We start from the raw sequence: 15,214 nt of genomic DNA on the forward strand, positions 1-15,214 counted from the left end.
AATTTTCCCTATCCAGTTCCTTCCCATTGCTGATCTCTTATTGTCCAATTATATTTGAATACATTGTTTTGGGAACTGTCTCTTCAATGGCCAGCTGATTGGTGGGTCATTGCATTCCATTTCCAGGTCTTTGACCTTGAGATGGTGTCTCTGGAAGGTATGATGAGTAGCTAGCCTTCTCCCCTTCCTACCAGTTCCCTTTCCCCATCGTTCATGGCAAACTGGCAGCTAGCAAATATGAAGCTCAAGCATATGATGGAAGTTCTGACAGTGTGGTTGGGAGATTTGCAGCAAAGATATAAAACAAGGTTTAATTTGACTCTACATGGAGTCTTTTTGTTTTTTTTGTTTTCTTTCCATAAATGTTTAATGAGAGGCATAACACTCTACAACAGTGTTTGCCAACCAGTGAGCCACTGGTGGGCCATGAGAAAATTTTGGTGGGCCGCAGATAAATCTCACCCCCAGAGCACCCCCACAAAGCAATTAATTAATTAACAAGGCTGCTCAGCCCACATGGCCCGCGGGAACCCTCCCTGCCCACTCACTCCTTACCCAGTAAACTTGTCTGCTAAGTTGCTAGTTTTCCTTTTTCCGACCATCATCTGTTCTGCTGTGCCAGGAGATTTAGATTAGCTAGGAATCAGGAAATGGTTGGATTTCTTGCTTTCTAGCTAAGCACAGCTGAATCTCCCTTAGGACTGAAGGTTTGCTTGCAAGCAAATTCAGTGCAGACTCACGGCAAGCAAATTTGAGAGACTGAGCTAGCTGATGGCAGATAGATAGATCACTGAATGATTCTGTGAGCAACCCAATCTGCCTGCTTTGCCTGATTTTGGATAAAAGTTGCTTTTTTATATAAAAAATCCAATATTTACATACATGGTGTATTGTGCATTAATTTTGTGAGTTTGCTTGCAAGCAAATTTTATGAGTTTGCTTGCAAGCAAATTTTATGTGACAGACTGAGCTAACCAATGGCAGATAGATAGATTTCTGAATGAATCTGTGATTCTTTGAGTAACTCAATCTGCCTGCCTGTTTTGCCTGCTTTTGTGTAAAAGTTGCTCTTTTTTATAAAAAATTCAATATTTATATAAATATTTATAATATTTACATACAAGCCATGCCCAGCCAGTCACATGACCACCAAGCCACACCCACAAAATAGGCCATGCCCACAGAACCAGTTAGTGGTCACAGGGATCTAAAATTATGAGTTTGATGGTACCTGAGGTCCGAAAGGTTGGCGACCCCTGCTCTAGAACCCTTGTTTTAAAAATAAAAAATAAAACAATGTAATGAGATTCATCCTTGGTATACAATTATTTGTTTTAATGCTGCCATTAACTCTTTATCTACAGTTAGAAGTCTGTTGAAAAATACAGGGAATTATAGAATGTCAATAAAGGCATACTCTGGAAATAATTTGATTATTTGATAAAGCTTAGGGCTGTAAAATTATACTGTATTTCTACTTATTTATTTACAAGTCATATTTACACATTAACTAGTTGCGTTTCAATACCAATACAATTTTAAAGTACAATATAACCATCAACCAAAAACAACAGACTGAAACAGAATTTAAAATATTTAAATATTAGGAAAGGAAAACATGATGTTAGGGAAAATAATTCATGAGGATGTTTTAGAATTAAAATAATTCTGTTTATCTGCTATAGCAACTTTGGGAAATTCAGAAGGATAACTTGGAAGATAATCCAAGTATGGTAATTGCATGAGAATAGGATTTGTGACATTAATTATTTTCATATAACTGATTAAATGTAATTAGCAGACTTTAAAGCTCAACCAGATTTTGAAGTGGAGATAGATTAGATATTAGTGATATTAAATTCCATGAAAGTGCTAATGGACCTAATTACCTGACCTTAGCAAATCCCTTTCATTTGTAAAATAAAACCAAATCTCTATCTATATAGTGGGAAGGAAGAATGTAAACCTGATCAATAAAAAAAAAATTATACATCACTGTTAGCGTCTCTGCTATGCCTGAAATTGCCACTGGATAGTTATCCAGAGAAAAAACATGTCAAAATATTTTTCCCTCAATAATTTTTGTTTTACCACCTGAATAAAAGGGACACAGGCAAAAACAAAACATGGCAGGTAACATTGAATAAAAAGAATGCCAGGAATAGGAAAAGATTAACAAGTGCTATTTAGCTTCTTCTTATGGTGCTTCTATTACAATAGGTATTCCTAAATTTCCTAAGGAGAAGATTGACCCTATTGACATAGAACATGGTGATGCAATGGTTTTGCACTGCAATCCTCCCAAAGGCATCCCACCACTGCACATTTATTGGATGAATATTGGTAAGTATCCATCCTTTCTTTATGACATCATTACAAATGGAATCTCTCTGCAAAAGTATTTCTATAATTTGAATTTAATTAAAATCGCATGTGGTTGATAAATGGCATTTTCTTTGGTTAACAGAATGCAGCAATAAACTGAAAATTACAGATAATGAATTAGAAAATGTTAATGCTAAACTTAAAAGGCAGCTGCAAAGATTAATGCTAGTCATTAAAACACTTACTAATCTTACATCATGGAAAAGGAAAATATAATGAATTATATTTGGATTTCATTCAGTGAGTCACATTTCTGTATGTATCCAGTCCTGTCTCAAAGCAAATGAAGTTCTTGGTTTGAATGTTGATTTTCTCTGAAATTCCTAAGTGGAATTTTTTTTTAGTTCTTTTGTACTTTATTTTAAAAGGAATTCATTTTCTCCCTTCTCCCTGGGAAATCTAACAAATAATAACAACCTAGCTTGTTACTATGAAAAAGGTTTACTACAAATAATAAAACAATTTGTGGTAAAATCAGAAAAGCTTTGATACAGAATAAGAATTGGAATAAGAATAGTGTGAAAGATGCTCATCATCGTTGAACATCCTAAAACCCTTATCTTTTAAGTGGCCCATCCAGATAAGGGAAGCTGGCCCTTTGAAAGGGTGTTGCTATTTCAGTTAAATGGGTTTTGGGTGAAGAAGGAGGAATCAGCATAAGGTGTTGTTTGATGAAACAGAAGAATCAGCATGTATAGGTTATCACACAGCAGAGGGATGAAATCACCAAAGAAACCATGATAAGAATAGAATAGAATAGAATAGAATAGAATAGAATAGAATAGAATAGAATAGAATAGAACAGAACAGAACAGAACAGAACAGAACAGAACAGAACAGAACAGAACAGAATAGAATAGAATTCTTTATTGGCCAAGTGTGGTTGGAATTTGTCTTGGAAGGAAGGAATTTGTCTTGGAGCAAATGCTCTCAATGTACATAAAAGATACATTCATCAAGAATCATAAGGTTCAACACTTAATAATAGTCATAGGGTACAATAAGCAATTAAATCATACTAGGAAACAGTCAATAAAAAATCATAAGGATTCAAGCGACAAAGTTACAGTTATACAGTAATAAGTGGGAGGAGATGGGTGAAAGGAAGGATGGGAGGATTAATAGTAACAGTAATGCAGACTTATTTAATAATTTAACAGTGTTGAGAGAATTATTTATTTAGCCGAGTGATGGCGTTCGGGGAAAAAACTGTCCTTGTGTCTAGTTGTTCTGATGTGCAGTGCTCTATACTGTCATTTTGAGGGTAGGAGTTGAAACAGCTTATGTCTAGGATGTAAGGGGTTTGTAAATATTTTCACAGCTCTCTTTTTGACTTGTGCAGTATACAGGTCCTTGATTTAAGGCAGGTTGGTAGTAATTGTTTTTTCTGCAGTCCTAATTATTATTTGAAATCTGTGTCTGTCAGGAGGAGCCAGGCCACAGCCATATATATGGGATAGACATTATGCTTTTGTATTATGTGCCATCCAAGCCTATTCTAAGTGACAAGATAAGTGGCTTCTTGACAGCCATGATATGTAGAGTACAGGCCTGGCTTGAATAACTCTTTAACAAATATACAATGAAAATGGTGCATTGTTTTGCAAAAAAAAATTGCATTCTGTCACAGAACAATGTATGCAATATCAAAATTGCAATACATATGCAATATATATTTCATGGTTGGGAAGAGAGTATCCAGGCAGTTTGTTCTACTGGTGATTTTTCCCTAGATAGCATAGTGGAAGACTAGCAAATATCCTTTATATTATTTCAAGTCACATGTATTATTAATATCCAAGAGCTTTTTCCTTACCTGGGATCAAGGATCAGATACTGAACCATTACCATTTTTTTCTTTTTCAGATTTGCAGCATATCCCACAAGATGAAAGGGTCTCCATGGGCCTTAATGGGGATCTTTACTTCGCAAATGTGGATGAAAATGACAGCCGTAGTGATTATTGCTGCTTTGCTGCATTTCCAAAACTAAGAACTATTGTACAGAAAATGCCAATGACATTGACAGTTACACGTTGTAAGTATGGAAATTGTTCTCTTCTTTTTTTTCTTCTTTCCTTCTTCTATCTTCCATCTGCCTTAATGTCTGCTTCCAACCTTTGGTTCTTTTGGTAATTCTTACATGTGACATGTTTTTTTTTTAAATCATCATTTTTGCTGAAGAAATATATGCAAATGTATTCAATACCACACTGCTGTCTTAGTGATGACAGCTAGACCCAACTCATAAAACTGCTGCAGCTGCTAGCTTGCCAAAACATTTCTCTTGTTTTGTTCTGAACCTCAAAACTATAAAAATCTAACCCTGACTGGGATGGAAATCAAATTCTTTTCAGAGCCACCAAATGATAATTTCCCTTTAATATAAATGGAAATTGAGAATAATGGGTGCTTTCTTGTTGAACTAGCACAGGGTATATTTATTGGAGGCACTTGTCAGCAATATATTTTTATTTATTTATTTTATTTATTTATTTTTATTTGTCAATTGCTTACAAGATAATAGGTATAAGTAAAAAAACATAGTTATGAATACATGGGTACATATAAGAAAAATTAAAAAAATATAAAAGAAACAATAGGACAGGGATGGTAGGCACATTGGTGCACTTAAGCACACCCCCTATAGACCTCTTAGGAAAAGGGTGAGGTCAATAGGTTAAAGTGTTTGGGGGGAAAAACCCACAGAGTCAGGTAGAGTATTCCAGACATTGATCACTCTGTTGCTGAAGTCGTATTTCCTGCAATCAAGTTTGGTGTGATTAACCTTGAGTTTGTATCTATTGTTTGCTCTGGTGTTGTTATGGTTGAAGCTGAACTATTCATTGACAGGTGGGACATTGCAATGTATGATTTTATATACTATACTTAGATTGGACTGAAGGTGACGAAGTTCTAGGTTTTCTAGGTCTAGAATTTCAAGTCTGGTGGTATAAGGTATTCTACAACGAGTAGAGGAGTGGAGAACTCTTCTTCTGAAATATTTCTAGACTTTCTCAACTGTGTTAATATCAGATACGTAATGTGGGTTCCAGACTGATGAGCTGTATTCAAGTATTGGTCTAGCAAATCTTTTGTATGCTCTAGTTATTAGTGTAATATTACCAGAGAAAAAGCTACGTAAGATTAGGTTAACAACTCTTAATGCCTTTTTGGCTATGTAGTTACAGTGGGCTCTAGCATTTAGGTCACTTGAGATGAGTACTCCAAGATCCTTGACAGAGTTTGGATCATCAACAAGGTCAATTTTATTTTATAACAATTTTATTTTCTCTTGAGTGGAAAAAAAATCCCACCAAAATGAGAAGACAGAATGATTTGCAGGGATGTAGCTACTGAGGGCCACTAGCAAATTTGAGGGACTTCATTTGCACCTTCTTTCTTTTTTCTTCTTGATTCTAACATATAAATTGATTGGTCTCCTCCTCCTTATGTAATTATTACAGGACAAATAGGGACCTAAGTTCCTTTCTGAATGATTTCTCATTTGACTAATCACCTTGGGAGAATTGTTAAAGTAAAGTCAAATCTTGGTGATCACTGAATCTCCCCTGGTTGTTGTTGTTGTTTGTTCAATTAGTGGTAGTATATAGACTTGCATACCGTAGTGCTTTACAGCTCTCTCTAAGAAGTTTACAGAGTCAGCCTATTGCCCCCAACAATCTGGGTCCTCATTTTACCCACCTTGGAGGGATGGAAGGCTGAGTCAACCTTGAGCAGGTCAGGATCGAACTCCTGGCAGTTGGCAGAATTAGCCTGCAATACTGCATTCTAAACATTGTGCCACCACAGCTCCTTTTATTTCCTAGTCTAGTCCATAACTCTGGGATTTCCTGATGATATACAGGAATTACTTTGTTGTTACCTTCTGGGATTTTTTTTCACTTCTTTTTTTTTATTTCCTAGTCTAGTCCATAACTCTGGGATTTCCTGATGATATATCATCTGAGTACTAACCAAGTTTCTCTGCTTATCTTCTATGAGCTCAGTGAAGTTTAGCTAGGAGCTACTACATGTGACCTAAAAACTGTCAGAATATGCTTTATGTTGCTGAAAAATACTTTGATTATGTCTGGTGTCTTGCCAAATTGGATTCTGTAGCAACATAAGATTGCCTTGGGTGGTAGTTTTAATATTACTACGATACCAGCTACTTTCTTAGGTGGTTCATGACAGTTGACCCATATAATCCACAAATGTTCTTAATATACTGCCTCACTACGTCTTTCAATGTCTTATTTATTGCCAAAGCAACACATGAACTTGGTCACAACTGAGAAAATGTTATATAAATGTTGTATAACCATATTTGAACAATATGATGGGGGTAAGATTTTTTGACATGAAACAATTTCTAACTAAACAGAAGAAGCTTAAACTTATTATTTCTAGTTGTTGTTTTTTTAGTTGCTGCTATCCATGCATGTTTAGATTTAGTCCAGCTCAACTAAATGGGGTTTTCATTTTAATAATCATTTATAGGGTTGTACAAAATGTTGACATATACATAAAATATTGAAAAGACTAAGCCACAATGTGAAAATAAATAGGTTCTCCACTTATCTCAAAAAAGATAGGATTAAATTATTTCCTTAGTAATTATTTTTAATGCAGAATAAAATTCATTTTCCCCACAGAACAATTCACCTAAGTCAGAAATAATCTTTTTCATTTTATTATAATTCAGGATAAAATTTACATTATTTTATCATTGTCAGTCTTGTTTCTTCTACCTATTGCAATTGGAAAAAAAATCTAAAAAATAAGGAGACATAGTTTGTTTAACACATCTGTATGTTACTGCAATGGAAAAAGTACTGAGAGATTCACATACATGATAAAAACTAATACAAAAAAATCCACGTAGCAATAGCACGTAGCAATAGCACTTAGATTTATATCATGCTTCATAGTGCTTTAGAGCCCTCTCTAAGCAGTTTATTTTATTTTTATTTTTTTAAATCTCTAAGCAATTTAAAGAGACAGCATATTGCCCCCAACAATTTTGGTCCTCATTTTACCAAGTTTGGAAGGATAGAAGGCTGAGTCAACCTGGAGCCAGTGAGAATCGAACTGCTGGTAGTCAGCAGAATTAGCCTGCAATACTGCATTTCAACCACTGCATCACCACGGCTCTTCAAAACAAAATAGTTATGTTATTAGAAAGAAAATAAACTATGGCAGCATGAAACCATATCACAATAAAAGCATCATCACCAAAAGCAAAACAAATTTAACATTAGCATCTCATTAATTAACTGGAGCTTCGATTTTTGCTGTCCCACTACTAATTCCCATGGTGTCATAAGCAAACTGCTGCCAAATGATAGTATCCTTATGTACTGAGTGCAAGGCATGTTATAGAAGGAGATTGGGGAATTCCCCTGGCTTTGTTTTCCTTCCCTCCCTTCAAACAACAGTGGATCCTGGAGAAACATCTACTACTTTGTCTCCTTAAAATGGATTGGAAGTGGAGAAGTGAGATGAGATGTGATGGATGGCTATAGACTGAAGGTTCATCACAAGCTTGTAGAACTGTTTATCTTGCATGGGCCAAAGGAACCCACCTAATAATAGTAATAGCATTCAGGCTTGCATATTGCCCATTGTCTATGACAATGTAAGTAGTGATAAGTAGGGGAGCAGCAGCAAAAAGTGAAGCTCCAGTTAACTGGTTGTGAGATGTATATGTTGAATTTGTGAATTTTGGTGATGATGGTTGTGTTTTGGTTTGGTTTCACAAGAGTCTTCTGAGAGTGGAAGTCTTTAAATATTGATTGATTGATCAATACAATCTTCTGCCTGCTGAAGGATTGGTGGAAAGGGCCATGATGGAAGAGCATTTTAAAATATTAGCCAAATATGAGATCTTTTGGTATTTACGTCATTTGTACTTGTGTTCATTATCACTATGCATGCTTGCATTGCATCTTCAGCAATTATGGAATTTGTTTTAGGTGGGAATAACATGATTTCAGTCCAGGAGATCTGCAGAATAATCTAGTTGTATTCAAATAGCATTCCTCCCCATCCCATTTTTACAGAGGAGGATAATTTTAACAATTTCAGTTTCATGAGACATGGATAGAACAAATGAAGTTCACCTTGCAAATGGGCCTATGTCAGCATAAACTGGATTCTTTACTCAGTCTGATTATATCCATCATTTATTTGATAAATTTCATCACCATTCATGTTTCCATTTGGTCTCCATTTCTGTCTGTTGCAGTAAAATATACTAATGATTCCAGATCATCTAATGCGGCTAAGGGTAAGTTGTTACTGTTTAACATTTCATGCCTCAGTTCACATTAAAATGAATAAAATATCCTACTTAAAATATATTGCATTTTACACAGAGACATGCAAATGACAGGATGTGTGTGTGAGAGAGAGAGAGAGAGGGAGAGAGAAAGAGAGAGAGAGGGAGAGAGAGAGAGAGAGAGAGAGAGAGAGAGAGAGAGAGAGAGAGAGAGAGAGAGAGAGAGAGATTATCTCCAAATAAATGAAAACAGTAATTTGTTATGATTACCCAATAAAACAGAAATAGAAAACTCCATCTTTTGGATCTAGTCCAAGCTACCCAGATTCCCCATTTAGCCCACCTTTCGCCAAGTTGTTTTGAATTTCTAATGACCACATAGATTTCCTCCAAAATCTCTAATAAGAAGCTGAACCCAAAAGACATTTTGAATTTTCCCAACCTCTCCCTGCTTTCCATGTTCCATATTCATAGGAGAAAACAATTTAAGTGGAACTTAAGTAAGTTAGCTAATTGGAAAGATGAAGAATATAACTTTTCTTTTTCTAAAGGTTCTATCTTAATCTTTAGTGGGCCAGATGACACTGAGCGGTAGAGTCTCAGGAAGAGGAAAGCCTTTCTTCTCCACTATCTCCAAACCCTGAAATCATCCAATATTTCTTTCTCCTTCTAACTTCCCTATCATAGGAGTCCATTTAAGATGTTGCCATTTTCTCTCATTTTCGAAGCTAGTACTTTGTAACTTGGAACCCACAAATTTTACAATTAATTCTAATTGTACTATTCCTACAATGTCAAGAATGTGTTGCCACTCATACATGTTATCCACAAATTACAATTAATGTACCACATTCTATTGTATAGTTGTTTGCTTGCAAATTTTAGAAGTATATTCTAAAGCAGATGGAAAAAAATTGACGTAGCAGGAAAGAATATTCCATTATAATATGTAGAACATATGTGAATGAATTAGCACTGATATTTTTACTGACCATAACTGATAGAATAAAGAAGAGTGGAATCTATCTTATTTCAAGAGTTCTGAAATTACTTTTCTCCCTTTTAGCAAATTTAATCAAAGAAAGAAAACCCAAGCTACTTATTCCTGAATCTTCTGGTCCCAGTTCAGAAGTGACGTTTATGAAAGGAATGGATCTTTTTCTGGAATGCATTGCTGAAGGACTGTGAGTATTTGTATTTTAGAACTGACTTTGAAAAATAATAGCAAAGCAGAAAAAAAGCAATAATACAGATACTCCTCAGCTTATAACAAATCTCTGACTGTTCAAAATTACAACAGCACTGAGGAAAGTGAGGTATGGCCATTGAAGCATCCCTATGATCAGGTGATCAAAATTCAGCTGGTTGGCAAGATTAACTTTTGCAATCTTCTGACAAGCAAAGTCTCACTTAGCAACAGAAATTTTGATCTCAGTTGTGGTTGAGAGCTATCTGTAATTACAACAAAGAAGCAAAAGTAATTGATTTTTTTTAAAAAAATAGATACCTAAAGTTACAGAAATATATTATAAATATTTGGGCTTTGTCTGCCATATTATATTTTTATATACTTGGAACTAATAGTAACCTGACCCTTGGCATTCTGCCATCCCAGCAGATGGACACAAGAATAAGCTGACATGATTTTGCTCTGTTTATGCCACGCACAGTGTTGGCAATAGCAAGGCCAGCTGGAAATGCTAAGTTAGCAGCCTGACCTGAACATCTCTCTTTCTTGTTATGAGAGTTCACAGTAATTCTGCAAAACTCAAAGTTCTTTTTATATTTAATTGTCTGGAGAATTTGTGCTGTCTAGGAAGACAATTGATTATTGCCCTTGCAGCAAAATCTTTAACCCCATTTATGATTATAAAGCCATTTTGGGCTAGATGAAATAAGCTCAACTTCTCAATGGCATTCCAGACTATTTTTAATCTATAGTAGCAATTAGATACTGTTGTATATATATTTTACTTACTTTGGAGAAAAGGCAATACAGCTTCCAAAAAATACAAATCCCATAGGTTTTTGCAAGAAAATAGGCACATGATTATATGGCTGGTGGTATACTTAGTGTGATAGCCAAACTGAGTCAGTTTGCTTAGAATAGCAAATATGTTATCATTATGCTACCAGCATGATTCAGAATTCAAAGACATATTCATAAAGGGATCTTTAAACATTGGTCAATTTTACTGAACTGAACCCAGTTACTACATATACAACAGTTTCTTCCATTTTTTTTCTCTTAATATACATAAAGAATCCAAGTGTTTCAGCTATTTCCTCAGAGGAGAGCAATGACAACAGATTTTAATTATTTAGCTGGGCAAAATTAGTAATTCTATTCAAAATACAAAATGAAGACTACAGTAGAAATTAAATGAAGCCTCCAATTAACTGTAACTGCATATTTGGTATCTTAGGCTTTGCTGTTCCTGAGATCATGGAAAATAGGAACTACATTTTGCTGGGAGACCTGCTTTAGCTAAAGGGGAAGGGAGATGAGAGAAGATTTAAAAATGAATGTAGAGCAATAAAAAGATTGCTAAAAGGCATATTGGGGGAAAAATGGCATCTCAGATAATTTGTGGAGCTTGATTCTTTAACTTAAGCAGAATTTGCAAATAAAAGGAAAAGGAAAACCAAGCGGGAAAGAGTCAAGTACATTCTATATACTATTTGTTTTTTTTGTGTTTTTTTTGTTTATCCATTTATAAAACATCTTCCTCACAGACCTGTCTTGTCTGTTCTCAAGAGAACATTTCCCTCAGTTTTATCTTAATCCATGAAGAAAAGAAAAGAGGCTTCACATTTTAGAATAATTCTCTGCTTGTCCTTTTCTTTGTGGCATCCATTTTGTCTTAAGTACAGTGGAAATTTTTGTTTGTTTATTTATTTATTTGTCAAGCAATTATACGATTGTTGAAGGCATCACCAGTAACTTTCTGCATTTCCAATACACTTCAATTCTGGTGGTGGCCTAAGATTATTCTTTAAAAAAACCTGTCATTACTCAACTAAACCCAAGAGGGTGTAGTAGTTTGCTTAAAAAATGTTGCAATTAGCTCTGTGGTCCTCAAATCTATAGTCTGACAGTGCAGAATTAAACAACAGACTATGTAGCCCTCAGCTCTATGGTTTGCAGTGCAGTAATGCTCACATTTTCTGTTAATAAGCTAGCAGAATCCAAATCTTTGAATGACTAAATGCGGATGTTGTTGCACACAAATTCAGTTTATTTCTGATACCTCATGCTCTTCATGATACAAGAGATGAACTGTGTTTATTATGGAATCAGCAAAACCTTAGCATATTGCTAAGGTTACTCTCTATAACATGTGTAGATTCAATACCAACTTCTTCACAGATAACTCTGTTTTCATAAAATATATTTCTTGACTCCCAATATTCAGCTTTTTTGCCTTTTACTATCCTTTTCCAAAGTCAGAGAAAAATTCTTTTTAAAATCCAAATCCTTGTGTAAATACCATACACAGCAGAGAAAGAGATTCTCTGCAATGCAAATTTAAAATAATGATTAGTTGTTAGCTAACAGATGGCAAATGTGGAATAAGAGAGATATGGGGAAACAAGCAGACTTTAGTTGTGTTTTCCTGGGTAATTCCTAATCAGTGTTTAAGCTTCATTTCATGTCCAGTTCTTTTATGCACAAGACAAGAAAAAATAAAATAAGGTAGAAATCAGAGCATTTGTAAAACAAGCAATTATTTTATTGGTCTCCAAAACCATTGCAGCTTTTAAGAAATATATTCAACAAACCACAGCTTACTGTGATATATTAAACATAACATTTATTTCCTTAATGGAAAGATCTATATGGTCATTCATCTTAAGCAATATTAGTCTATATGAGCATTAGTTGGAATCTACATAAGATAGAACTGTTGACTGGCAGATAAAGAACCATGGTACTTTATAACATAAATATTTTCTTTCTTTTTTTTTAATTCAATCTAGTCCAACACCCCATTTAACATGGAGGAGGATTAACAGAGGCAGTATTTTCAGAGGAGTCACTGAAAATTTTGGAAAAGTTTTGAAGATAGAACAAGTTACTAGAGATGATGAAGGAACTTATGAATGTGTAGCCTCAAATGATTTAGGAGAAACAAAGCATGAGTTCAAAGTTGGTGTTGAAGGTAGGTTCAATGATCCCATAAATGACTATCTTAGAGATGTGTATGTGTGTGTATGTTGTGTTTGTGTGTATCTTTTCAGATAGATATATTATTTTTATTAATATCCAAATCCCACCTGGTTCTGGCTTTGTAACCTGGCAATCCAAACTCTAGGTAATTTTCTTATCTAATAAATAGTATTCTTGCTTTTCAAAATAATGTTAACAATCAAATAGAATATTTATTTAAAAGCCTGATGGCCTAATATGAAATTATTTTAACATGATTGTACATTATAAGTATTTAAGACCATTTTGAGTAGAATATAAGTATAAGATAATTTGAGTATAAGATAATTAAATATTAGAAAACAAGTTTTAATTGTTTATTTCTAGTATTGAATGATTTTTTTTCCTTACTCCTTATACAAATGCAATTCAATATAGGGTGTATATTCTGTATGGTTATTTCAGTTCATGTAATATTTAAGATTTTTTTATAGGAAACTATTCCGAAAGCTAACAAATTAAAATCTTCTGAAATGGTTCCCTACATCAAATCAAATAGTAATTAAAGTCAAAGACCAGCATAATGATCAGTACATATTTGATTCTTGGCTAAAATCAATCATTTTTCCCCACACATATATCTTTTCTATGGAACAAATCATGCACAACTTATATCTTAAACTATGCTGTCTCAATTGAAACAAATCATGTTGGCTATGAAATTTTCTCCTCACATCAATTGTTTTGCACACAAATATTTGTTGGGGGAAAACATAGGTGCTCTCTTCATATGTTCTGATATGCAAAATAAATGATTATGTATATTGTCCAAACATGACTTATTTTAAAGGACCATGGGAAATACAACTTTGTGAAGATACTTCAAAATAGTTATTAAATATACCGTATATACTCGAGTATAAGTCGAGTTTTTCAGCCCATTTTTTGTGCTGAAAAAATCCCCCTCGGCTTATACTCGAGTCAGATTCCCCTCTGAAAAAAAAATGGTGTGGAGCTCCGGAGCTGGGCAGGCGCTTCCCTGCTTCCGTGTTTCCTTTGCAACTTTTAAGCATGGGGGTAATCGGAAGCAGAAAAGTTCTTGCATGAGGATATATTTTTTCTTTTTTTAACTGTTTTTAGGGGGGGGAAAGACCCACCGTCATGTGAGAATGCTCAGACACGAAATCTATCCGCCCGAAAATAAGTGTGTGTGTGTGGGGGGGATTTTAACAGAGGGAAGATGTAGGGAGAAGGCAAAAGCGACGGAAGATCCTTCAGGGGAAACTGAGGGGGAGACTCACCCTTGGTCCAGATGAGCCACCTTCCCCGCCCCTAAGGAAGCAGAGGCAGCCAGCAAGGGCAGGCAAGCCCCACTTCACAGACTCTGTCCGTCCTCGCTCCCACCCAAAGCCACGAAGTCCCCAATTCGCGCAGCCCAGAATCGCCCTCCCCTCAGGGGGCAGCAACGACGCCCGGTTTTTCCCGAGACAAGAAGCTCCGCCGTGCAATGAAAGCGCCCTGGCTCTAGGCTCGCGGGCTCAGAAAACAACGCGAGCCGAGGTCGCTTCGGCTCCGCTCGGCTTCTCCAACATCCGGCACCGCCCTGTTCTATGTGCCGGGCCCGGCAAGTCCGAGCAGCCAGTGCCTGGAGCAGCCAGTGCCGGACATCGTTGGCTGCCTCTTTCGCAGCACGGGAGGCCTCCCCCGGCTGGCCAGCTGCTCTCCTCCTTCTTTTTCCTGTTTGTTCTGTGTGGCCGAGGAGGAGGAGACCGGCCGGCTGGTTGGGGGAGGCTTTCTGCGCCGAGGGAGGCGGCTGCTGGTCTCCGGCTTTGCTCCGCTTCTCCGATGGTCCGGCGCCGCCATGTTCTTTACTTGGGCAGCCGGGCGCCCGCAGCGGCGCCCACGGCGGCAACAGGCAGTTCCGCCCGGGCTCCGCTCAGGTGTCCGGCTGGGGCTGTTGGGAGTTGCTGCCGCCGGCGCAGCCCCAGTCTCGCATCGCCTCGGGAAGGGAAAGGCAAAAAGGAAGAGCCGCGGCAGCGCTTTGCAACAGCAGCAGCGGCACCGGAGGCTCAGGCTCAGCGGCTCCTGGTTTTGCCCCACCATTCCCAAGGCAACGCGGGACCGGAGCCGCACTGGCGGCAGCAACTCCCGACGGGCTGGGGCTCAGCCGGACACCTGAGCAGAGATGTAGGGAGAAGGCAAAAGCGACGGAAGATCCTTCAGGGGAAACTGAGGGGGAGACTCACCCTTGGTCCAGATGAGCCCCCTTCCCCACCCCTAAGGAAGCAGAGGCAGCCAGCAAGGGCAGGCAAGCCCCGCTTCACAGACTCCGTCCGTCCTCACTCCCACCCACCCACCCACCCAAAGCCACGAAGTCCCCCAATTGCGCAGCCCAGA

At 36.9% G+C, this 15,214-nt stretch overlaps 1 protein-coding gene across 9 annotated transcripts in view; it reads left to right on the forward strand.

Moving 5' to 3' along the window:
* CHL1 (cell adhesion molecule L1 like) overlaps positions 1-15,214 on the forward strand; it is a 202,508-nt gene that overhangs the window by 131,652 nt on the left and 55,642 nt on the right. For 8 of the 9 annotated variants that reach the window (XM_087954596.1, XM_087954598.1, XM_087954597.1 and 5 more), the window contains exons 5-9: positions 2,221-2,343; positions 4,252-4,422; positions 8,635-8,676; positions 9,734-9,851; positions 12,649-12,830. In XM_087954596.1, coding sequence (XP_087810722.1) covers positions 2,221-2,343; positions 4,252-4,422; positions 8,635-8,676; positions 9,734-9,851; positions 12,649-12,830 — 636 coding nt within the window. The remainder of the gene's footprint in view (positions 1-2,220; positions 2,344-4,251; positions 4,423-8,634; positions 8,677-9,733; positions 9,852-12,648; positions 12,831-15,214) is intronic. The other variant, XM_087954593.1, reaches the window with a different exon arrangement.

This window comes from Notechis scutatus, chromosome 2 (assembly GCF_049901735.1).
Source record: "Notechis scutatus isolate UNSWTSFEM ecotype Mainland chromosome 2, rNotScu1.2, whole genome shotgun sequence".
NCBI classification, from domain to species: domain Eukaryota; kingdom Metazoa; phylum Chordata; class Lepidosauria; order Squamata; family Elapidae; genus Notechis; species Notechis scutatus.